Genomic DNA, 24,193 nt, shown 5'->3' with positions numbered 1-24,193 from the left:
ATTCACGGAATAGTCAGTGTAGACTGACCTGAGCTGGCGTTAAATTAGATCAGATTCCAAAGCTGCAGACGGGGCCTCCAAACTGTCTCTGCTCTACCTGTAAAGCAAGATAAAGCACTTCCTACCTTAATTCCTTGCTGCCGAAAATAGCTAGTTTGAAGGTACCTCCAGTGTTTTTCTGCTTCACTAAAGCAGTGCTGTGTCTATGGCATCAATGAACCCTGAGGATGCACGGTATTACTGTCAGCAGTGCAATGGTATCTCTGGTTAGGTTTTTTCTGGCAGTACTGGCATGGTGTTAGGTAGCTTACTCCTGCAGCTGCCTGCATTTCTAATCCTGTACTGTTGAGTCCTGCCCAGAGCAGATGTGTGGGAGTGGCATTTGGATGCTGTGGTTTTGATCAAGCCTTTATAGGGGCACAACCAGAGACCATAGTGTAGTACCACAAAGTCTGGATATAAATCCAGGTTTAAACTTCTCCAGCACTGAGTGAATTTGCTTCAATTGCCCCTGTCTCACTTGTTGGCTTTATAACCCCTCCTGCTGTTTCAGCTCTGCTGCATTGTGCAGCATCCAGTTTTGTAGGCAAGTGGTGCTGGTCTATTAGTAATCCTCACATGGCTCTGGAAAGGCACTGTAAACTCCATGATGTATATGTCTTCCTGGCAGTCTAATCCCCAGCTGAAGGGAGAAAAGTGGTGGGACTTACGGGGAGCTGTTTTCATCTTCTACTATTCACTGAGTTCTGAGTGCAGTCTCTCTGCTTTCCCTGCAGGTGGCAATGGTATGGATTCTGTAACAAAGAAAACGAGGCAAGATGGATCAGAAGTTACTGAAAGACGTAAGGAGAATATTTTTTATTTTTACATCACACACCAAAAATCCCAGAAGCAGATGCACAGTTTTGTAAGGGGTTGAATGATGACTAGAGGTCCAGAACTAAATTCTACATTTGTCTCTGTTCTCTCTGTTGAAGTCAGAATAAAGAATAGAATAGGCCAAGATCAGACATTTAGAGACATGTAGCATGACCTGATTGTTTAACCACAGATGATTGTCCTGTGGTAACATCTCTAGCTAGTAGTGCAGACATTGGGATTCTCCTCCTAACTCTGATATCAATGCCCTGCGTGGCATAAAAAATGTTCTTTAGATATCTTTTTTGGCTGTGTATAAAACAGAGGATAAGTTTCCTGCTGTCATTATGGGAATTAGCTAGTAGGAAGCTAGTAAGGGATCTGACCGTGGGCTTTGCTGTTACAGCAATGGCTGTGGTTCAGAAACGCCCAGAAATAATAAAGCTTCCATGTTTTACGGGGATCTTGTAAAGAAAAAAAGTCCTTAATGGCAGTGATGTTCTTAGTTACTGTAGAGAAAGGCCTGCAAACAAACACACAGTGTTGTGTGCTAATGAGGCTGCAGCCCCCAGGCAGTGTGGTCTTTAGGAACTTTTCTCTAAATGAGTTGATCTTTGAATGAGTCGTGCTCTTACATGGAGATTAAGTAGGCCATTGATCTTCTTTGACTATATTAACGTGCCATTACTTCTGCTCTCTTTTCTTTCCTCAGTTATTACAGAGACTGTAACCACAAGACTGACATCCTTACCACCCAGTAAGTAATTGTCAGTCATTACATTACTTCTGCTCAGTGTTCTGTGCCCTTCCATGCTATTTGACTGCATTATTTCCATAATGCAGCAGGTCTTGGTGCAGAAAGACTTGCACCCAAAGAGAAGCTATCTTCAGAAGTGCCTCTCCCAAAATATTTGTTAGTGGAGAGAAGGAGCAGTATGTGGGGACCTGCCTGGGTATTGTCAGAAACAAAACCCACTAAGCCCACTAAGACTGGTAGACCAGATTCTCCAAGGGCTTAAGCCCAGATATAGAGTCTCCAGTGGTGACTGTCTCTTGGGGACAAGGGTCAAAAGTGATGGGTCTGCGGCCTCCACTGCTGGGGCTGCAGTATATTGCCCTGTCACCTTACCCAGTTGACAACACTGAGTGAATCTTTTCTGGTAACATCAGATGTCACAGGTGATTTCTACCTCTATAGGGAAGTATAAGTACCACATAGGAAAGCGACGTGCGGAAAACAGACTCCACAATCTATAAGATTGTAAAGTAGGTATGTTTATTTGGCGCTGGGCGGCACGAGGGGTAGCCCCACCAAAGACGTGCGCACTCCAACATGGCAACCTGCTTCAAACTTATACAGTTAAGTGTTACATATACATAAGATTTCCCAATACGCCTATACATATGGATGACCTATTCCCGCTTCGTATTAAAATTAGTTCCAAGAAGTCATTTCCATAGACTTCTCCCAATTGCGCTTGCGCAGTGCCTCCTTGTGGTGGTCGTCGGGGGTCGCGGAGATGAAGGCTTATGGCTCCTCTTCACCACCGCTAGTAACCTCTCGTTCTCGCGCAGACTCAGTTTCTCCTTGGCTCTTGCTCAAACTGCAGGGTCGATTTCAACTGGTTCTCAAGATGAATTTCTGACTCTTATCAGGAGCTGTCCTTTGTGAGGAACCACAAGACTTCTTGCTTCAATTAATTTGCACAATAGTTAACAAATCATTAACAACATCTAATTCAATTCCTTGAACTATACATCAATCTAGATAATCATTAAACAACATCTTATCTACTAAGATTCCCTTAACTCCTTCTCTCAAAAGAATCCTCCATGCTCTTTATACCACCGTACTCTTGATTAGCTTACTGCAGCTGGGTTGGAAAGGAATTGCACTATATCTCATTTATGATGAGGGTTAACAGGAGTATACTTCAGTCCATGTATGGAGCAAAACTTGAATACAAACCTGCTGGGTCTGCAGTGTGAATGCTTATCTGCTCTGCCAAGACACTTACTTCTCTGCGGTTCCGATATCTCACCAGACATGAAGCTATACTTGCCGTTGAGTGTAAGGACAGTCTTGCAGTGTCCTTGCTCTTCTCATCTTTCACCCTAAGATAATGTCTCATTTTGTGCTCATCTATTCCAGAAGGAGGGAGCAGCAGTGGGCTCAAAACATCATCCCACACTGGAGGGAGCGGAGTGGAAAAGAGGTCTTACACCCATGGCAGCAGCTATGTGACTTCAAGTAAGGAATGAAGACATTGAACAGTGAGGAAACAGAGAGCAAAGGCAGCAAAGGTGGGAGGAGAGATTCAGGGCAAGGAAATAGGATGAGCCAGAGGTAAGGAATACAGAGTTCATGAAAGTAGAAGTGGGAAATACTCAAAGCAAAGGTATTCCTTCCCTAAAGCTGAGTGTGAAGATGGGTGAGTAAATGGCAAAATTCCCATTTTCCATGGGGAAAACTGGGTTTCAGGAGAACAACAAAAAAAAATGCTATTCCCACTGTTGTTAAGAAGTCATTCAGAAACCAAAGTTCCCTTCTTTCAGGATTTCCAAGTCACAATCTTTCTGATTATTTTTGTTCAAAACCCAGTTTTGATCAATCTTTTTGTTGATCTTGTTAGGGATAGAATACTGCTAAAGAATTTCCTAGAAAATATTTTCTTGTGTGTGTGTGTCCATGGCTTTAGCACTTTGAACAGTCCACCAGAGTCTCCAGAGTCCACTAGGACATGCTAATTCACTATGTGCTGCCCCCTGTTTTACTCCATAAAAACAGGGTTCTTCTCTAATGGCATTCTTTGCCCAGCTGTTAAATTGTCATAGCAAAGATTTCTGAAGAATAAGCTTCCTAGCCAGGTTTCTGGCACACCTCTCCCTCTGTCCCCAGTGGAGCAGACTGTATAACTATCCTTGTAGAAAACATTCTCTATGCTCCAAAACCTCTGACAAACCAAAGGAAGTGAAGTGCAGTTTCAAAGCTCAACAGGAGAATTAGCCATACCCAATAGATCTGACAGGCACCTCCATACTAATTAAAGACCAGAGTGTGGAATCACTTTGCCTCAGGGCAGATGTGAAGTAACTCCAGTGAAGATGTCTAATTGCCTGGTCTGGCACCAGTCGGAGAACTAAACCTGGCCCTGCAAATTCAGACGACTGTGCAGGATTGCTGTCTTCCTTGTTATTTCTTTTCAGTGTGTGGAGGAAGAGAAAAGAATCTGAACTTTGGAGATAATGAGTTGTTGAAGTTTCACAGAGCGTTTTCTAACCTCTGCTTTCCCACTCTGCTTGCAGAATGCTTCCAACAGAGGCCTACTTGTCACAGTAGTTCTTTCTGCTGAATTAAGTGGAAAAATTACTGAACAAAATAGGTCCTTGTAGAGGGGAAAGTCGGCAAGGAAACACTGTTGGGATCACAAGGGCACGTTCTTTTTGCAGTGATGGGTAAACAATATCCAGTCTGATCCTGCTGATCAGCATGGATATGTTCCACTTTATCACAGGGCTCCCTTTTTGCTGCACTCTGATCATACTCCAGCATTAGATTTCATACAAGAGTATGAACACATGAGTTATGGCTGCTCAGTTCTTTCTCCACAGCAGGAGGATTAGGAAGGGAAATACTTTCCTCTATCTAAATGTAACAGCCACTAATAACCTCCAGGCTGTCTTGGGCCTGACACATACCTCAATCACTTCTCCAGAAAATGGACTAAGGAATGACTAAATGAGAGTATGGATAGCTGCTTTGGAAGGGAAGTGGACTCATCTCTATTTCCCTTATCTCATGAACTGCATCCTTCAGCATTTTAAGCTTGGGTTAGCTATCTCCTATTTCTGTGGCCTGTGTCATATAACACTTAAGTTTACAGGTGGATTTGTATCCAAACCAAAACCCAGCACCATCCAGAGCCAGTTTTATTCCTGCTCAGGGGAGATGGCTTATTCATACCCCTAGGCCAAAACCTGCTGTCATATATATCATTGGCAAGGTTTGTTTTGAAACCACAAAGATAACCAATACTCCTCTTTGCACTGAGTGCTGAGGACAGTCCGAGTTAGACCCAAATGTGGTTCTTGCCCATCTCTATTTGTGAGGTACCAGTGCAAATTTGTCCATCTCGGAAGACAGTAACGTAAAGCACCCAGGGCATCCAGGGTGTGCATCCAGGGTGTACATCCAGAGCATATCTTCAATTTGCCGAGGGCATTTTGTTTTGCCTATAGGTGGAAGTGGTAGATTGAATTCATCGTCATCATCCTCCGGCTACAGACAAACCCAGTCTCCCAGCTCTACTCTCACCAAATCACCTGGTTCAACATTTGAAAGAAAAACCTATGTCAACCGCCATGCAACATATGAAGGTATCACAGAACATGCCATAGAAAGGAGGCAAAATGTAGTGCACTCTGAGGTTGCATTAATGCAGGATTGTCCCAAATAGCACAGGAACTCGTTGTGGTTTTGCTAGGAAATAAGCCATCAGGGACACATTTTAATGATTAAGTCCTATTTATAATAATGCTCATTCCTAAAAGGAGTTGTGACATGTTTTTGTTGAAAGACATTAGCAGCTCTTTCATATAATCCTGAATAGCTCTTTTTTTAAATGGAAATGTTTGTTGCCCACTGGGATTAGACAGTTACCAGAAAGACGTGTTTTGAAAGCTTTTCATGATCTTGTGTGAAGTATTAATGAACACTTTTCTGTTCTTTTCAGGGAGCTCCAGTGCCAACTCCTCTCCTGAGTTTCCCAGAAGAGAGTTTGGTATGTTCTTTTTAGAGCTGTTCCTCTGAACATTATGGCAAGGTTATGTGAGCTGGTGACTACGGTGGCTTTTCGCACATTGCTGTGTCTTGCTCTACCTATGCTGCCTCTGTATTGGGCAACCAGTGCAGCTCCATGACTTCAGAGGAGTTATTTGGTATTTACATTAACAGCTGACAGCAGGGTCTCTAATTGATACATATTCAAATAGAGGGTGCATACCATATATCTGCTACCCTCAACTGCTTTTGTGACACTTGCCGTATGGCATAGGACATGGAGAGGAGAATATAGACATGGAATGCTTCATAACGTTTACTCCCCCTCACCATAGCTGGGAGAACAGCTCCAAGCAAGAAAGCCCAGACACTTAGGATTTTGAGCCATTGCTGGATATACTTTTCCAGTAGCTCTTTTTCTAGGCTTCAACATGTTTATATGGAAAGATGAACTGGCTATCAAGTGATATATTTACACTGAACATTGTCAGCAAGTATGAGCTTGCCCTGTCCAAACTCTGAGCTGCCAATTTTACTCAGTGCAGACAGTGAAACAATATGATCTTTCTGGCTCAGAGAGGAGGCAGGGTTTCACAGTGTCCAACCTTGGCCAGTGGGATAAATAGACCTATTAGCTTCCTTTTGGCCTGTTGAAATGGGAGATCACCACCTATGAACAGCATTTATGTGTACAAAAAGAAACAGCAGTTGGTCCAAAAATGCTAAAGGTGCTACTGATTCTTTAAGATACCTTATGGTCTAAAGAGGGCCTGGTAAAAACTCTAAGGGTTCAGTTCCCCCAGCTGTGCCCCAAGTAAAGGTTACTATCTGAATGTGAGCACTCTGAGCAAGATCCATGTGTTCATTTTCAGAGATGTCACAGGCAGTAAAGCCTAATACTGTTTTTCTCTCATTGCTATTCACAGCATCTGCCTCCACGAGAGGGAGGAGCCAAAGTCGAGGTGAGTGGTACTGTTCTTTTAGAAGCCTCCTTTGTTTTCTTCAGTATGGTTCAGGGTGTGTTAAATGGACCTATTCCTTAGCTGGAATCAACCAGTGTAGAGCAGTCAGATGAGATATGTGGATTTACACCACTGCAGATGTGAACCATTTATCTGCAAGCAATTGCTTAAAATAGCTCAGTGTAAAAATTGACCCTAGTGAAAGTCATGATGGTTTGGACTGTATCGGAAAGGAGGATCTGCTTGGGGACCTGGAGATCTGGGGGCATAGGACATAGTCTTCCATCTTGTCTGTTCACTAGCATAAACTCAGTCTATCCATGCTCTGTGACCCACCTCTGACATATTTACAGTAATTGTATTCATGATCTTCCTACTGCGATCTATCTTGCAAACCGTAAGGCCATATTCTGAAATGATCTCATGCTGGTAGTAAGGAGATGGTGAGGAAATTATAGACTTGCTGTGGTCTGTTTAGCCAGCTCACTGTAAAGCTCTGCATTGTTTAAATCATTCAGCTTTTCTAATAATTTAGTAACAGCATTGGGGAAAGAAGGATTATATGGGTCTGTAAGAGTGTAATATCTGTTCTCAGTTGCTTGAAGAGGAAACCATAATGTCACTTTGTCCAAGTTAATTTTAGTAGTGGATATAAATCAAAGTGTGCTCTTGCACACTCCTCCTGGAGAGTGTCATAGTTACCAATTATTCTACCTCAGATCTTCACAGTCTCCTTTAGCACACTACATACCTGAGCTCCCAGAAGAACTAGGCCATACATAATAAAATAGGCAGCAGAGAATCAGCTCCAGCTTCTCATATTACTTCAGAAAATAATTCCAATCCATCAGCTTCTCCATATGAATGCCAAAGTTAGTGTTTCTTTTATAGTGCATGCACTATCAGATTTCATCTTGAGCAGCATGTATCACATGTCCTGCCTGGCCAATTTGCTTGCAGGTAGGAAGTTTAAACGCTTGCCCCAACCAAATCCCTTTAACTCTATAGTCTCTTGTGCTAGACAGTAAAAGTCAGTAATAAAATCGAGTACCTGGTGAGAATGTTGGCTTAAAACTGGCCTGTTTACATTCAGTGAGCCAAAAGAGAAGTCAACAGGTTCTAAGAGACTAAATCCTACAGCCAATTGTAAAGATGATACTGTGAATTTTACCCAAGAAGTAGTAGAGAATTTGTGTATTTAGTAAGTTTCTTTTGGCTCTCTCTGTTTTTGTCCAGAAGAACAATAATAATAATGTTTGTAATGAGTGGGAATATCAATGTGATTGAGGACTGCATAATTTGTCCTCCTGTATGTCTGGCAGTAACAATGCTATTGACTTCAACAGAGGCCCTCAATGAGTAAAATACAGCTCTCTGGAATTAAAAGTAGCAAAATATGACCCCAAAACAAAAAGTCACCCAAAACCATTTACAACCAATTCACATGGGCCATAAGTGGTGCTCAGATCAAGCTACAAGACAGCAAGATGGAACATAGACAGCAAGAAGGAAGGAATTCACTTCAGCCTGAATATTCATTCCCAGCCCAGGGCACAAATGCATCTCACTCCAAATTCATGATCTGCTTTTTCCCTTTCCAGAGAGTGAAATACGAGTCCGACTGCAGAGTGCATCTCCCTCTGGCAGATGTAAGTGCCATGGCTTTTATTCCAGGGGGATCAGGTATAAGATAGAGGGTGTTGCTGCTCTGAGTGCATCTGCAGTGTCTCTGGGACCCAGTCTTCATGATGATAGATAGCATTATGTCATTCCTTTTTTCCTGTTAAGAACATTCATTTGTCTCCCCTTTCTGAACAAGGAAGCATGCTGTGGGTTAGATGGTGGTCTTGCAAGGAGGTAGTTGTACTTAGTCCCAGAAATGAGGCCCTGAAGCTTTATTATTAAGTAAGTGGCATCCCCAGATGGCACCCCCAGAAAGTACAACTTCATAGACACTCACAGGTAAATTTCACTGAATGGTTTAGCCAGAGCAAGATTACAGCTCAGTGAAACAATGGCTTTTGGGTGAGTCTGGACACTTGCTTTTCCTGCCAGGGACGGAGTTGGATGATGTGAAACGTTTGCTGAAAGGAAGTCGATCAGCCAGCTGCAGCCCTACTCGATCACCGTCAAGTACACTCCCGATACCGAAAAAGGCTGTGGTGGAGACAAAGATGGTTACTGAGAGCTCTCAGTCAGGTACTTGGCAGAGGATGGTTAGCAATGCTGGAGCCATTCCAAACATTATTTGCCTTAAAACTGCCCAGTTCTAAGAACATCCGAGTGAGAATACATGGTCTCTGTCCCGGACAGTGGTGGCAATACAGAAAAAGGGTCAGAATGCTGGAGGACTCTCCAGATGTTACCCTAACAAGAGCCATCTTGGGTAGCTTTCTAGTGACTTATGTAATTTCCATAAAAATAAGCCAGTTCCTGCTACCACCAGCTTTAATTCAGAGGTGCTTCTGGCAGAGACAAGGCTGTATGCAAATAATGTCTTAGAGCGATTTGATCTCTTATCTCCAAGCAAGATGGAGATAGCAGCGAAGACAACATTTGGGTTGGTGTTTGATTTATTGGCCACACCACATGGTTCAGAGATCACTAGAACTTGATAATAATAGAAGTGGTACTTAAAATACTATAACCAGCTTTTATTATTTGTAAGCCTCACCACAATGCTTGAGGCAGTGGTATTCACATTCACTCCACTGTCCTCCACTCGTATCTAGGAACAAGCAATACTTTTTTTCTTATGCGTGGTCCAAATCCTGTCTAAAACTGGGAATTTTAGTCCAATACACTAGTGAACCAATCAGACCCACATGTGGGAAGCAAAAGTCAAATGTCCCATGGCCTATGATGATTTATTAACAGAATGGCGGACTGAAGGGTTTTATTCTGGTATCATAGCATCTACAGGCAATGAAATCTCTTCAAGTGTTTTGTGAATGATTATGCTATCAGGTCAATCTTTATTCCATTGATTAAAATTCAGGTGGGCTGTAATCAGGTGGCATTTGAGATCAGTTATCCCATGTTAACCTGCAGTCATTGTGCTGAATCCACAAGGTTAACTGAAATTTAAGATGAAGGTGTTTGCCATGTGAACCTGCAATGCATGCTAAGCCACACGCCTCGTTTTACTGAAAATCACTTATGTTTGTTTTTTTTACAGTGTCAGGGACATATGATACAACCGTACTGAATACCACCCTCCCTTCATACATGTGGTCCTCCACTCTGCCTGCTGGGTCTTCCCTTGGTGGATACCATAACAGCTCTTCCTTGATTAATGCTATGTCTCACTCTACAGGATCAGGTATAGTCTCTGGACCGGCCAGGCTTGGTGGATTTAGCTCCATACTGAAACTGGGTCAACAGCAATGCTTTTTTTTTGCACAGCAAGAACTAAAATGATGGAAGAATCGAGATGGCAGGGGATATGTTTGAATTTTCTCTAGTTTTCTGTAACTTGGTGCTCTCTGCTTCTACACTGACTGTATTTGAAAATCCTTCTTTGTGAGGATCTATTGTCCTGACTGCCTGATCTGTCGCTAAACTTTGATGATAGCTTTATCAATGAGGTCAGGTTCACATTCCCTATCAAAACTAGTTTTAGAGTCTAGTTAACATTCGATTATCCTGACCTATTTTAAGAATGACTGGGCCTAACCCCTCAGTCCTCATACACTAAAGATGTGATCAATAAGCATTGAGTGTGCTTGTAACTTGTGAGGCCCACTTCTAAATGCTAGGGATGCTGCATTTCCCAGCTGCAGAGAAAAACCACAAGAAGCCTTATGATAACGTACTATTAAAAGCTTTGCTTTCTCACGCTGTCTCATGATTGCAACTTGTCTGATGTAGAATTTTCTCCTCTTTGTCAGTTCAGTAAAAGAGTAGTTTGGTGTCACAATTTTCAAGATTTTTCCTCTGTGCAACTATTGTGCATTTTCACTAACTACATTTCCAAATGATTCTGACTCTTAATTTCTGTGATTGTGCCACTGACCTTCAGGTGCTGGATTTCTGATTTCAGAGAAGTAATAACATTTCACTTCCTCTTTTTGCAGTTTTTGGTGTTCCAAATAACCTGGCTCCCAGCAATCATACTCTGAACGCAGGCTTGAGTACTTCCTCTACAGGTCAGATTTTTCTCTTCTTTCCTTCACACTTTCACAGCACCACAGTCCTGGCAGACATGTGCAATGAAATAATACCTGTATCACTCTGTTTCTTTTCTGTTCCTCATCTCAGTGTCAGCAGCTTGTCTGCACACCCCACTTATTCTTTGATTACAGTGGATTTATTCTGAGTCAACCCTGTATAGCTGTTGTTAGCTCCTGACTATTTTTGTCTGGGAGGCAGGGAAAACTAGACATTTTCCAAGGAGAATAATTTGTCTTTTGAAAGACACCTATCAGGCCAGCCTGCTTCTTCCCTAGAACAACTCAGGGTAATGGCTTAAAAAATAAACTCATGTCCTAATCCTTAAAGGCCCACTGCTCCTCTGTCAGTTTTCTCTGTAATTTCACTTTGCTTCACCTGGCTCATGGCTTCTGGCAGAGTCTCTTCAATGTCATTAAACCACTTCTCTTCCTTTCGCAGTCACACACGCTATGTCTACACAGCACAGTGCCATCATGCAAGGTCTCTGACTGGGTCTGCAAAGACAGCAGGGTGTATGAGGGCAGTCTACACGGCACTAATATTGCCACACAGGTTCTGGTGCCAAAGGTGCCACCTTCCAAGCTGTTTGCTTCTCTCTGGACAGTACTTTGACACATACTGTGGGTAGTTAAGTCCTTAAATTTCCCTTGGTCAAACCAAGCCAGTTTTCTGAATTTACCTTTTTCCCAAGTGCCCCACCTGCAGAAATGTCCGTGCAGCCATGAGAGTGGCCTTGCAATCTAACTTGAGATAATGTTTTAAAATGGTCACCATTGTTGTCCTGAGCCAACAATAACTTATAGAGCAAAATGATCTAAGGAAAAAAACATTTTGTAAGGAAGATTTTTGAACAGAAATGCTTAGGCCTGTCAACCTCCAGCTAGCTGGTGAAATTTCTTGGGAGAGGTCATCATTATTATAATTGGGTTTATTTTGTTTTTAGCCAGAATACCACCTGCATTGCAGGACTCCTATAACCCCCACTGCAATGTTTTTCTTCGCAGTGTTTGGAGTTCAAAACAACCTGTCTCCAAGCTCTTCAACTCTGACCCAGAATGCTACTGCAGCCTCCGCAGGTCAGCAACAATTTAAGCCTAGATAAAGTGTGAAGGTCACCAACGTGTGCTGCGTTCTCCCACCTTTTCTGTAGTGACTAGAAAGTTCATATTGAGAGAGTCTCCTTCATTACCATCTTCTTCTGTGGAGCAGTGTGGTGTGAGGGGATATTGAGAAACGTTTCCTCTGCTTTGCATGTGCAGGAACAGCTCCAAGTGCCTATGTAAGCACCAGAGATTTGCTTGCTGGGGAAGCCCTTGTTTGAGTTGTCATAGGTACCCTGAATGAGAAATGATTTTTGAAATGGTGTGCAGCCCAAGGTTGGTGTGTGTAGATACCTTGTTATCCTTCATCTCTTTCATTCTCAAATTTCTTCATTGCAGCATATGGGATGAAGAACACTTCTCAGAGCAACACCATGGCAAGTACTGGTGTGTCTGCCTCAGCAGGTGAGCGTGTCATTCACAGTTGTTTAGGCATGGCCTTGTACATGCGTATCATGATAAAACCGAGTTAGAGATTCAGCCGAGTGACACTAACACCTGGCTCCTCAGGACCATGACTTGTCCCTAGCCAAGTCTCCTACCAGTACCTTTCTGAAAAGAAAGAAAATGAGCCAGAAGCTAAGAATGAGCAAATGGGCTGGTCTGATTCAGATCTCCGCCACTCTCTGGTAACTTGGATGATCTAATTGCAGCTATTGCTCAACAGGCAGGTAACTGGATAGAAGATCACGTGTGTGAAATTGTGCTTCATTTGAAGCCAAAACATTTGCAATGTGCCTCTTAGACATCATTTTGCAGTAGTACCAGGCTTAACCACTCAAAAATCAAGGAACTGACTTATACATGATCTTTTTTTTTTTTAATGAGAGAAGCTGAGGTCTTTCTACTGGCCTTTTGTCCTTGAGTGCTTCGGATTCATCTTTTCCATCTTTTTTCTGCAACTCTGAGAGCTATAAATTAGTCTTTTATTTTTTGTGTAAGAGGAGCCAAGTTTCTTTTGTAATCCAAGGACTCCCAAAGATGAGGCTTAAAAATAGATGTAAATACCACAGAAGTTATGATAACATTTCTAATATAGGTTTACTCCAGGTTTGTGCTAGAGTAATGGAATAAATCCATTCTGGTTATCTTGATTTTCAATGTTGTGTCAATTTATGTGCAAATTCAGGTTTGTACAGTGTTCCAGGCATACTTGATACTGCCTAATGGCAGAAGCATGACCACACCAATGTTTTTGAGCCTTTTTTGGCCTTTGCCAAACCCCAGTAAGCTACAGTTCAATGTCTCATAACCATGCCTGGCTCCCGAGGATATGGAGTGCTTTGTGCTTGACAGAGTAGGTCTGCTAAAGATGTTCCTCAGCTTGAGCTGTGCTAGCTCTGATGACCCTTGAATGTCTCTCTCAGATTGAGTTTCTATGGTTCTATAGTAAGCATGTTTGAGAACCAAAGAGGTCATTGAGCAAACAATTTCTGTATGTGATTGAATTCCAGATGCTCTCCATTTCTGGTAGCAGTTGCTCCCCTGCTAGTGAAAAACACATCTCTAAAGAAATCTAGTGATATGCACAGCTCTTCTCTTAGCTTCAGTGACCAGTGTGTCTCTTGCTGGGTGTTTATCCAATCACAATAGGACTACTTATTTTAATGAACAAAAGTGTTATGGCTTGTAGTTATCACTCAGTGGCCCACACTCATCTCCTCCTTTTTCCCATCCTTTACCAATATTTCAGGGGGAACAGTTTTGAGCTCCCAGGGAGACGACATTCTGCGCAAAGACTGCAAGTTCCTGCTGCTAGAGAAGGAGAACGCCCCAGCAAAGAAAGAGATGGAGCTCTTGATCATGACAAAGGACAGTGGCAAAGTCTTTAGTGCCTCTACCACTGGGCTTAATGGAGGTAACTTCTCTTCTTTGGGACATGTGAGTATACTGAGAGCAGAGAAATGGAGACTGATTGTAGGGGGAGTTCAGAGTTCAGGACACTACGCCTGACTCAAACCCCTGCAAGCCAAACAAGAAGCTCTGGCAGGCAGTTAGCCTTTAACCATGTCAGCAGCAATCTAGGTCTAGCTTTTGCATTTGAAGCTCCAGAGTGTGCCTTGGAATATTTCACAAAGCTCAGGAGCTTTGAAAGCAAAAAACTAGATCTGGTTTAAACAGGCAGAGCTATTGCATCGTACCAATAAAAAATATGCCTTTTGCCAATGAAAGAAGATAGGCCTGGTTGAACTGCTGGTGTAATGTTTTTAATTATATTCCATTCCTGTTCAGGATCCTTTGTAGAAGACACCCTGAAGAAAGAGAAGCAGGGATTTTCTTCCTCTTATGCTACAGATACTGGCCTGAAATCAGATGCAAATGGTAAGAGTTTGTCCCTGTAGAAATGCAATAGAACTTTCTCCTTCTGCCTCCGTTACTACCTTCCCCTTTCAAGCCCATGATCTAAGTTTAATCATGCATGGAAAGACTGTTAAAACCTCTTTTACTGCTGTTAAAATAGGAGGACTGAAATCCGTGCCAACAAGGGACAAAGCAACTTATGCAGGTAAGTGATGCAATTTAGACTTTCATTGGAAGAAACTCCAAAGCACAATATACAAAAAAGCAATCATTCTTGAGTAACAGGAGTGATCTCTGTGCAATGACATCAGAGGGAGGGAATGTTCAGAAGGCTACTCTGTCTGTAATGAGCAGAGCATACACCAGAGAAATTGATATCAGTGATTTGATTGTGGATGAGTGTGCAGTTGGGGTCTTTTTTTATCTCTGGAGAAAATCGTATAGCTGAGAGTACAGCTGCATCCTGCTACCGGGACAGATTTACGGCGAGGAGAGGGCTCAGATAGACCATGCTGGCTATTGCTGTCATTTATGGCTCAAAACCATACAAAAAATTGACCCCAAGGGGATCACGTTTTTCAGCTGTTATTTTAAAGCGCACTGAGTGTTGTCCCCTGTTGGAATTCCCATTGGAAATGCTGTTCCCAGCTTCCACAACGACTAGAGTTGCACCCAGCGTGTGCAGAGTGGGGTGTGAAGATTGTTCTCCATAGCCCTTTGTATAATGAATCAGACCTTGGTGTCCTTGTTCTAGTAGCATCTTGAGTCTGAAGTCAAGAAACTCTTCATTAACCAGGAGACTGCCCCTTCCCTCTTCCAGAAATACGAAATGGTGATGCGGGGGGTGCAATTGGATCAGCACCATCCTGGTGTCCCTGTGGTTCCTGCTGTAGCTGGTGGAAATGGCTCCTGGGTTTGCTTCTGGCCTGGTTGCTTCTCCTTGGTTTGCTTTTTGGACTCATTGCTCTGGGTAAGAAATAACTGAGGAACAAAATGTTGAATGGGACAGAAAGACAAACAGAGGGTGTAAGCTGCAAAGAGGCCAAGTACCAGAGATACCAAGCCAGAGAACTGAGAAGGAGCACATTCAGCTTGATGGTGACTATCACTAAGATATTACAAATGGATAGAAAGAATGAATAAGGAATATAAACCTTTGATGAGGAGTGATACAGTCTTGGGATGAGTAGGATAGGAAAACTCTTGAGATCTGACATCTTACTTCTCAGAGACTAATAGATTCCAAAGTTGTCATTTAAACTCCAGATATCCCTGCCAGAAAAACAGATACAAAGAACAATCCTGCAAAACTCATGCCTTGACCCTGATATTAGGAGTAGGTGTTTCAGGCCTGCACCTGTGGCAGCATGTTCCCTAGCATTTTACTTTTTTACTTTAACCTTCCAGCGGAAGAAGTGAGAAAGCTGAAATCTCGTGTGGAAAACCTGGAAACAATCAATGGTGGCCTCCTGACAGTTAACCAAGGGAATTCAAAAATAGAAAAGGATGTTTCAAGAGTAGACTTTCTTCATGGTATTTCACCCTCCTCGGCCTTCCCTTACGAAAGTGAAGAGTCAGTCTGGTTGATGGTGAAGAACAGATTGAACAAGGAAATAGAACGAGGTGAGCAGAGTCAATGTCTGTGTTGCTGCACAAGACCAGATGATTTAAAGGGGATTGGGAGGATTTGCTTGCCCAAGGGCCTAAAGACTAGGACTTTTATTGTGCAATGAAGTCTGTCAAAAATAGTGCCCTCACCTGTCCTCACAAACAGGCTGTGCTGGATCTTAGAGTGCTGCCACTGACACTGGTGGTGCATCCCTTAAAGCCATCAGAAAAGGGAGAAGAAAGGAGGTTGTGGATATGCCATCCTGTGCCAGGATGTATAATGTTTGCTGTAGCAAGTGAGTTTTCCATTTTGAAAGAACTACACAGAAAAATGAGCCCACACCTTATTTCTCATGCTACTTTTGTTAGCAACGGAAAGATGATTTACTTCTGCTTAGCAGATGATGGTAATAGGTTAAGAACAGAGGAGCCTACGTTCTCCAGGCTTCAGAAGTTTCATGGATTTGTGAAAGTAAATTTGCTGAGGAAACTCTGCTTACAAAGTCATGCTGTACTTAATAGCCTGTGCTGCCTGCAGCCTCAAAATCCAAATGAAAGGACCCTTGTACATGAAGAGAGTAGCTATTCTGTTGTGTAATGCATTCTAACTGCCCCTTCACTTCCTGTTACAGGCTACTTCCGAGGGGAGAGAGGAGAACCTGGTGAGAAAGGTACAGCCATGTAGTCCTTCTCTTCCTCTGTCCTATTCTTTGGCTCTGGCAATGCACAAGTTTGGGGTGGATGTTGCCACAACGAGCAACTGGCAGTGAGAAAGGTGAATCTGGTTTATACTTGAACAAAAAGAATCATAGAATCGTTTAGGATGGAAAAGACCAACATCATCGAGTCCAACCATTAACCTAACACTGCCAAGTCCACCACTAAACCATGTCACTAAGTGCCACATCTACATGTCTTTAAAATACCTCCAGGGATGGTGACTCAACCACTTCCCTGGGCAGGCTGTTCCAGTGCTTGATAACACTTTTGGTGAAGAAATTTTTCCTAATATCCAATCTAAACCTGCCCTGGCACAACTTGAGGCCATTTCCTTTCATCCTGTCACTTGTTACTTGGGAGAAGAGACCAACCCACACCTCACTACAACCTCCTTTCAGGTAGCTGTAAAGAGCGAGAAGGTCTCCCCTGAGCCTCCTTTTCTCCAGACTAAACAACCCCAGCTCCCTGAGCTGCTCCTCATCAGACTTGTGCACCAGGCCTTTCACCAGCTTTGTTGCCCTTCTCTGAACATGCTCCAGCAGCTCAATGTCTTTCTCGCAGTGAGGGGCCCAAAACTGAACACAGTATTCGAGGTGTGGCCTCACCAGTGCTGAGTACAGGGGGACGATCACTGCCCTTGTCCTGCTAGAGTGTAAAGCTAGTTTGCCCTGTAAACTGTAGAGGGCCAGATTCCATGCAGAACTAATACAGGAGGCCCAATCTTGCATTGTGCCAGCGTGAAGGGCTAGATCCTGTTCGCCACTAATGGGATGGGAATCTGCACTATTCAAGTGTAAAGTGTCCCTGTTCACCCAAAACTCCTTCATGTTTCATCGAGGGTGGGAAAGCAACTAGAAAAACAAAATGAATGAGTGATCATTGGAAATACATCCAGGATCTCTCCTGATTTGATTTTTTTTCCTCTTTTCTCAGGTGACATGGGAATGCAAGGTCCCAGAGGTGAGTCTGGAGTTACCTGCTTTCTCAGGTAGATAGGCAGCCTGCTTAGGGTCTCGGTAGAAAAAGGATTTTTGTTACTCCAGAAGTTTCTGTAGTCCAGATATTGTTGTGGTGGTCGGGTTTTTTTGCTCTTCTTCTGGGCAAAGACAATTTTAGCGTTCATAGTAAAAGAGATAACAGATCTACTTTGAATCTAGAAACTTCTTTCACCTGGGTGAAAGTAGTTTCTGAAGCCAAGATCTACCTGGTTTAATCACAGAGTGCTTCAGAGGATTTTGCATAGTATGAATGATTCAATCCATTGCATAAGTGCAAGGGGGCCAATATGACATTGCTGGAGATGGTAGAACTTGTAAACATGCCAGGAACATGAACTCCTTTTTATGGGGGGTGAGGGCTGGCCAAAGTGACAAACAGGGAAGACCTGTTCCCCACTGACTGTCTATTTCTTTCTCTCTACAGGAGAGCGAGGACTTCCTGGTGTCCCAGGTAGGCAGCAGTACAATTCCTCTTTGACAGAGGATACTTAGTGACATTACTGTAGGAAAGAACAAATTGTGCACTGCAGAACCAAAAGCCCTTAGTATCAAGGTGGTTCTCTAAAGAGTCAATATTTAACACAGACTAAGTTACAAGCTGGTTACAAGCAAGGCCTCAGCCTGACTTCCACTTAGTTGAACATGCCTAATTCGGGGTTGTGAAGATCCCAGCCTACCTTTGAAAGAGTCCCACAGCTGCATGAGTACTTGGCCCAACTTCCTTGTACTCTTATATGTATTGCGTTCTTCTAAAGAGATCCCTGTTCAAGTACCCCCCTTCCAAGTAATATATTCTTTAGCCCAGCTGATGAATCTCTCCAGGCTTCAGGTTCCCCTAATTTGCATGTTACTCTTTCATGGTACACAGACAAGGGCTCAGAACATTTGCTGTGTTTTTCTTTCCAGGCATTCCTGGTCCAATTGGGCACCAAGGACCCGAAGGACCGAAAGGACAGAAAGGCAGCATGGGTAAGCATTTCTATCAATGCTGTGAGACTCTCACAACTGATTGACACATGGCATGGGAATACAGACGCCGGGTTGATGTTATCATTGCCTTCCCCCATGGAGGTGGCCATCGATCCTCTTGTCCAACACCTCCCATAAAGACACCTTTTTTTACAAGGCATTTGTTTCCTATAGGTGATCCTGGCATGGAAGGTCCCATGGGACAAAGAGGTAGAGAAGGGCTACCAGGGCCTCGAGGGGAGCCTGGACCACCTGGATTTGGAGAAAAAGGAGACAGAGGTAGGAACTAGGTGTCTCATTCTTGGATAAAGCAGAGATGGACAAAAGCTAGAGTTTTGTCTTGATTTATAAAACACCTCAGTGATAGAATTTGATCTGATGATTATTGAAATCCAGATTTTGTTTCAGACATTTCCCAGCACAAGCAAATCTGGCCTAAGGGATTTTTTTTTTGCCAAACTTACAATGAGTAAACAAGGGTTGTTTTGGTTTGCCAGATCTCACAGAGAGGTTTGAGTTTGGCAGAACCAAAAGCATTTAGTATCAAGGTCTCCTTCTTGCCTGTTATCCAAGTCACCAAAGCTGGAGGATTTGTCTTGCTCATCCTAAAGCCCAGTGCAGTGAGATGAGATTTTTTTCTTGGACAGTGCATGCTTATCTGGGTGTTTTGAACTGACCAGCAGATTATTCATGACACTTGCCAGAGAAAGAATAACAGGAGATGGGATAATGGAAAAATGGGATCACAATTGTATTCTACCGTATCTCTTCATGCTCTTATTCTGCAGGTGTTGTTGGTGAGCCAGGTCCTCCAGGGCCACCTGGTCCCCCAGGTTCTGCTGGCCTTAAAGGTAAATATGAAGATGAACAGAGAGCGCCTAGCAGACTGGTTAGGAGTAAATGAGAACTCCAGCCTTCATGTTTCACTTGTGTTACACTGCAGTAATCAGAAAAGTGAATTAATGGTCCTCATTTTAGATAAAATTTACTTTCGTAGGTGCACATAACCTTTAGAGCAATAAATTCTTGGAAATTTTTAATGAGAATGGGGATTGGCAGGGAGGTTTCTCAAAACACCAGTCTTTAAAATGTGTGATGTTTCCAGCTGTTTTTTCTCTGCTTTCAGAAATAATAAGGTAAACTCCATATCCCTAACAGGCTTCTAACAGAGTTACAGCTCTATGATCCATGTGACCACGATAAAAATTGCACTATAAAAAAATGGGTCCCACCTGAAGCACAGATCCCCATGTCTCAGCCAAGGTGGAAGGCTTGAATCTCTTTACCTTACTTTAGGGAAAATGACTTCCTTTATGTCTCAAGAACTAAGTTGTGTAGATTTGTTGTCCTGGTTTTGAGGATGCCAGTGATGCAAATTCTTCCAGTGGATGGGGGAATTCCAATCTGCTAAACACCTCTTGGATTGTGGATGCTGTTGGGCAAACCAAAAGACATTTGTTCATTTTCTAATTGTGGTGTTACTGAAAGAAAATCCATGTTCCTTGTTCACAGGTCTGATGGGTTCTCCAGGCCCACAAGGTCCTCCAGGTGAGTGCTGCATTCCTTTGCTATGGCATCTAGAGACTAGAGGAAACAAAACCAGAGTGGCAGCTTCTCATAGTTTTTCTTCTTCAGTGATACATAATGATGAGGGGGGTGAATTAAATCCCCCATCTCATTTTTCTGCAGGTCCTCCTGGGCTGCAAGGATTTAGAGGAGAAGCAGGTCTCCCAGGTGCTAAAGGTAAGCTTCTCTTCCCCTTGCCAATTACAGCAGCACTAGCTGATGTGCTTTTCTAGCACTGCTCTGAGTAGCAGACTTGGTCTGAGCATGTAGCATTTTGATGCTAGGGAGAAAGAAAAGCCTAAGACTGAGGAAAGGGGATGAGGAACTAAACTTAGTCAGTGATTGCAAGCTAATATTGAGAAATACAAGAAACACAGAGGTAATAGAACAGTCTAGGTGAAGAAGCATGATTGGATGGATGGAGCTGTATTGAAGGAAAGGAATTTCCAGTTTGAGTTTGTCTGATATCAGAGTATCTGTATTTCCACTATGATTTTTCTTGATGCATGAAATTCCTTTCCCTTCTGACTTGTTATTACTATTCTTCAATCATCCATTTTTCTTTCAGGTGAGAAAGGAGCTACTGGACCCCCTGGACCCAAAGGTATGTTGATCAACTAGATATCTTTTGTGGATATTTTCTTTAGATTCTTTTAGATATGGATACTGTCCATGGGTATTAACTCTATCCTTCTTTGGCTTTTTCTTCTGTGCTCTTGTCAGAAAGCAGACTTTATTTTCTCTGATGGAAATGAATGAAACAATCTCACAGAATCCTTTCTTTTTTTGTACCACAGGTGATCAGGGTGAGAAGGGTTCTCGTGGAATGACAGGTCAGTAGATTGTTTTCCTGGAGTAACAGCCTATCTAATAAACACATGCATTATTTGAATTTTCAAATAACAGTATAGCCCAGCCAATCCCCGTTTTCTGAAAAAGTATAATGATGTTATTGGTTAGAGGAGTTCTATATTTGCATCCAAGTTTTAAACAAATAGATCCCATTCTTGATTCCAGTAATCTTGGTAGCAATCTCTGTATTTAGCTTTAAGAAAACTCTCCCTCACGTGCCCTGCATTCACGTCACCTTGAGCTTTTCTAATGCCCAGAGACAGTCACAAATCATGAGGCCTGAACATCCCGTTAAAGCTGTTTTTCAATTGCAAAGCACCAAATATTGCTGACAGTCATAAACTATATCTTCAGCAAGATTTGTTTGATTCATTTTCATACCATTTCGCTACAGGTGAACAAGGCTCAAGAGGAATGCCTGGTCCTCCAGGAGAACCAGGGGCTAAAGGACCTGTAGGTGAGTAACAGAAAACAGCTGTGTTTGTATGTTGGGCAATGTCATTTCCACTCAGGGTGTGTTTCTGTGAGCACAGACAAGGAAACAACATGGGAGTGAAATTATACTGGTTGTGATCCTAGGTCTTTTCTCTAGATAGCTAAGAGTAGTCTGTATGTTCAGGAAAGATGTCCTACAGTTAAGTTTCACATGAATGTTTTCTGGATCTTCAGTAACCTCAGCCAAGGTTTCTTTCAGATGCAATATGATGAAAAGCCATTCTCTCGTCTTTAGGGCTGTGCTCTGCTTAGTAGGAGGACAAGGCAACTGTAGTACTATTTCAGTAGTCTCTGACAATCTCTTTTCTTTGGACAGGACAAGCTGGCCGTGATGGACAGCCAGGTGAAAAAGGTAAGGGATTGCTTTGAGGTAGAAGTGCAGGTACTTTCTAATTTGGCAGGAGGTTGATTTGTAAAAGGGATGGGAGAAGATGTCAGCAGTTTCATGTTCTGAGATCTCGCTGTCTTAGAAGAACTATAGAGTCAACCATGTAAGCACAGAACTGAGACATATAATGGAGCTGGCTGTAAACTCGTGACAGAATTCTTCTCACTAAAGCACTCTTCCGTCATTGATGTTCACCTCCCAGACACTGATGCTGAAAATGGCCAGCTGGCTATGAGGATACAATAGGTAGAAAGTGCTGCAGAACGGTTGGTGGCCAAGCTTGAATGGATTGGTAGATTGTAAGTCAGTGACTTCTGGCTTGTTAATGGTGATTATACCCCTAGGTGAACCAGGTCTTATGGGAATGCCAGGAGCTCGAGGCCCTCCAGGACCCTCTGGAGATGCAGGACAGCCAGGTAAAAGCATACAGCAAACAAAAATACTTTTTGCTCAGTCAGGAACACAGATGTCTTTGTCAACAATTTCCAGTCTTAATTTGAAGTTAAGGCTGGTAGAGAACCTCTGTACTGTAAGGTGGTAATGAAAGGAAAACACACAGGGAATCTAGACCCTTTGTGATGTCAGTATTGCACACACCACAAACAAGAACATCAACTGCTATGAGCCAACATTCAGTTTACATACCAGGTGCTAGGCCAATTTACACCACTGTACTGCTATAATTTCAAGTAAATGTAACCTTTTTCTCCCTGCCTATCCTTTCCCCACCTGAAATTTGTTTAATTATCTTAGAATTTTTGCTTTTTTCTGCCAGGTCTCACAGGACCCCAAGGACCACCAGGTAGGCTTATCCACCGTGTTCCAATTTATCAATGACACACTTTGATATGGGCTCAAAAAACCCTTGTAATTTTCCCTCTGTGCTGCTCGGGGCTTCCAAAGCGATATCCCAAGGTTTCTGCATCTGCTTTGGCTTTTAAGGCAGGTTTTTGTGGTTGGCGTGTACTTTTTGAGCAATTCAGGGCCTTGAAGTATTGAAAATTTGCCTCTCCTCAAAACATAGTTTGCAACAAATAACATGTTTCAGTTCCCTGTGCATCACTGAAAAATCCTAATCAGCACCAGAACCAGAGGGGAGAAGATGTAGCAATCGAGGTGGAAACAGAGGACGTGACATCTGCAAGCAGAGGGTGGTTTGGGGGGCAAGTCACCGGGGAATTTATCCAGGAGCCTCAGGACAGGGAGCAGTACCTGGAAGAAGCTACAGGTAAATCTAGGGAGCAGTGCTATCATCCAGGGAGCCATGGCAGAAGGGAAGCCCTTAACTATGCCCAAGGACACTACCAGGTCAGTCTACAGTCCACCGTGAATTCTTCCACTTGCTGTCAGGGACCTGCTTATAAATGCTGAAAGCCAGGGTCTTGAGTAGGGAGCTCCTTCTATAAACCCACAAGTAAAACTCACCTAGGATACCTGAAAAAAATAGAGCAAACAATATTTGCAGTAATCATTTTAAATTGTTCATCTACCTCATATCAGGACTTCCAGGCAACCCAGGCCGACCAGGGGCTAAAGGTGAGTTTTGTTTCTTCCCTAATACTAATTTTCTCTCTAAGCACTTCATTTTAGGGAGGATTATCTGCTCTGCTGAGCAGTCCCTGAATCAACAGTGGCATCTAGTGGCTTTAGGAAGGGAAGGCTTGAAAAACAAACGGTAGCCAAAGCCTCCCTGGGCACACAGGAAAGGCAGGGCATCTGCTGAGGCACTTAGCATGACAGTTCTCCACTGAGAAAACCTCAGCAAACCTGATTCTGCCCTGAGCACGCGAGTATGATGCCTGATGACTACAATGGAAGCTGTGTACCTGTCTCAGATAAATGAAGGCCTATTGCCTGTGCTGGCAGATGTAGTGCTTGGAAAGCTGATGGGAGGGTATCATCTCTGGATTAGCTGAGCTCTGTTCTTCCCCTGTGTTCTACTAGTGCTGCTATGACTTCTCAGACAAGAGGTCAAGGGCAAAAAGAACAGAAATCACATGTTTAATAAGACAATGTCATTGAGCTAGTGACAGATCTTCCCCAAAACCAAAGTTCATCTTTTGTCTCTTTGTTTTCTTAGGAGAACCTGGAGCTCCAGGGAAAGTCATAAGTGCTGGTATGTAGTGCTGTGAGAGTTCAAACACCTGGTTTTGGAGAATTTTCTCTGTTTTTTGTTATGCCTCCTGTGTGTCAGACCTGTACTGGGGCTCCCTGTGATGGGAGAATACATAGTCTGTAGATGTGTGATTCCTTAAGGATAGATTTGTTATATATTTGCTGGATGTGTGTATATAAGTGTATGCGTGCAAATTTATGTGTTTGTGTTTCAGAGGGTTCATCAACTATTGCTCTGCCAGGCCCACCAGGTCCCCCAGGCCCAGCCGGCCCCATTGGACCCCCAGGTGTTCCAGGTGAGGAAGCTG

General features: G+C 43.0%; 1 protein-coding gene across 1 annotated transcript in view; it reads left to right on the top strand.

Moving 5' to 3' along the window:
* The first annotated feature begins 787 nt into the window (after positions 1 to 787).
* COL17A1 (collagen, type XVII, alpha 1) overlaps positions 788 to 24,193 on the top strand; it is a 37,490-nt gene continuing 14,084 nt past the window's right edge. The window contains exons 1-33 of the mRNA XM_009699485.1: positions 788 to 842; positions 3,011 to 3,109; positions 5,098 to 5,235; positions 5,592 to 5,639; positions 6,565 to 6,600; positions 8,202 to 8,249; positions 8,656 to 8,799; positions 9,779 to 9,922; positions 10,677 to 10,748; positions 11,778 to 11,849; positions 12,213 to 12,278; positions 13,567 to 13,731; positions 14,106 to 14,195; positions 14,335 to 14,379; positions 14,995 to 15,144; positions 15,582 to 15,797; positions 16,415 to 16,453; positions 17,436 to 17,462; positions 17,925 to 17,951; positions 18,407 to 18,469; positions 18,644 to 18,748; positions 19,258 to 19,320; positions 19,982 to 20,017; positions 20,159 to 20,212; positions 20,604 to 20,639; positions 20,833 to 20,868; positions 21,282 to 21,344; positions 21,699 to 21,734; positions 22,115 to 22,186; positions 22,546 to 22,572; positions 23,271 to 23,306; positions 23,851 to 23,886; positions 24,101 to 24,181. Coding sequence (XP_009697787.1) covers positions 788 to 842; positions 3,011 to 3,109; positions 5,098 to 5,235; positions 5,592 to 5,639; positions 6,565 to 6,600; positions 8,202 to 8,249; positions 8,656 to 8,799; positions 9,779 to 9,922; positions 10,677 to 10,748; positions 11,778 to 11,849; positions 12,213 to 12,278; positions 13,567 to 13,731; positions 14,106 to 14,195; positions 14,335 to 14,379; positions 14,995 to 15,144; positions 15,582 to 15,797; positions 16,415 to 16,453; positions 17,436 to 17,462; positions 17,925 to 17,951; positions 18,407 to 18,469; positions 18,644 to 18,748; positions 19,258 to 19,320; positions 19,982 to 20,017; positions 20,159 to 20,212; positions 20,604 to 20,639; positions 20,833 to 20,868; positions 21,282 to 21,344; positions 21,699 to 21,734; positions 22,115 to 22,186; positions 22,546 to 22,572; positions 23,271 to 23,306; positions 23,851 to 23,886; positions 24,101 to 24,181 — 2,425 coding nt within the window. The remainder of the gene's footprint in view (positions 843 to 3,010; positions 3,110 to 5,097; positions 5,236 to 5,591; positions 5,640 to 6,564; positions 6,601 to 8,201; positions 8,250 to 8,655; positions 8,800 to 9,778; positions 9,923 to 10,676; positions 10,749 to 11,777; positions 11,850 to 12,212; positions 12,279 to 13,566; positions 13,732 to 14,105; positions 14,196 to 14,334; positions 14,380 to 14,994; positions 15,145 to 15,581; positions 15,798 to 16,414; positions 16,454 to 17,435; positions 17,463 to 17,924; positions 17,952 to 18,406; positions 18,470 to 18,643; positions 18,749 to 19,257; positions 19,321 to 19,981; positions 20,018 to 20,158; positions 20,213 to 20,603; positions 20,640 to 20,832; positions 20,869 to 21,281; positions 21,345 to 21,698; positions 21,735 to 22,114; positions 22,187 to 22,545; positions 22,573 to 23,270; positions 23,307 to 23,850; positions 23,887 to 24,100; positions 24,182 to 24,193) is intronic.

This window comes from Cariama cristata, unplaced genomic scaffold, assembly GCF_000690535.1.
Source record: "Cariama cristata isolate BGI_N322 unplaced genomic scaffold, ASM69053v1 scaffold6414, whole genome shotgun sequence".
Taxonomy (NCBI): domain Eukaryota; kingdom Metazoa; phylum Chordata; class Aves; order Cariamiformes; family Cariamidae; genus Cariama; species Cariama cristata.
This window is presented reverse-complemented; position numbering and strand designations above follow the sequence as displayed.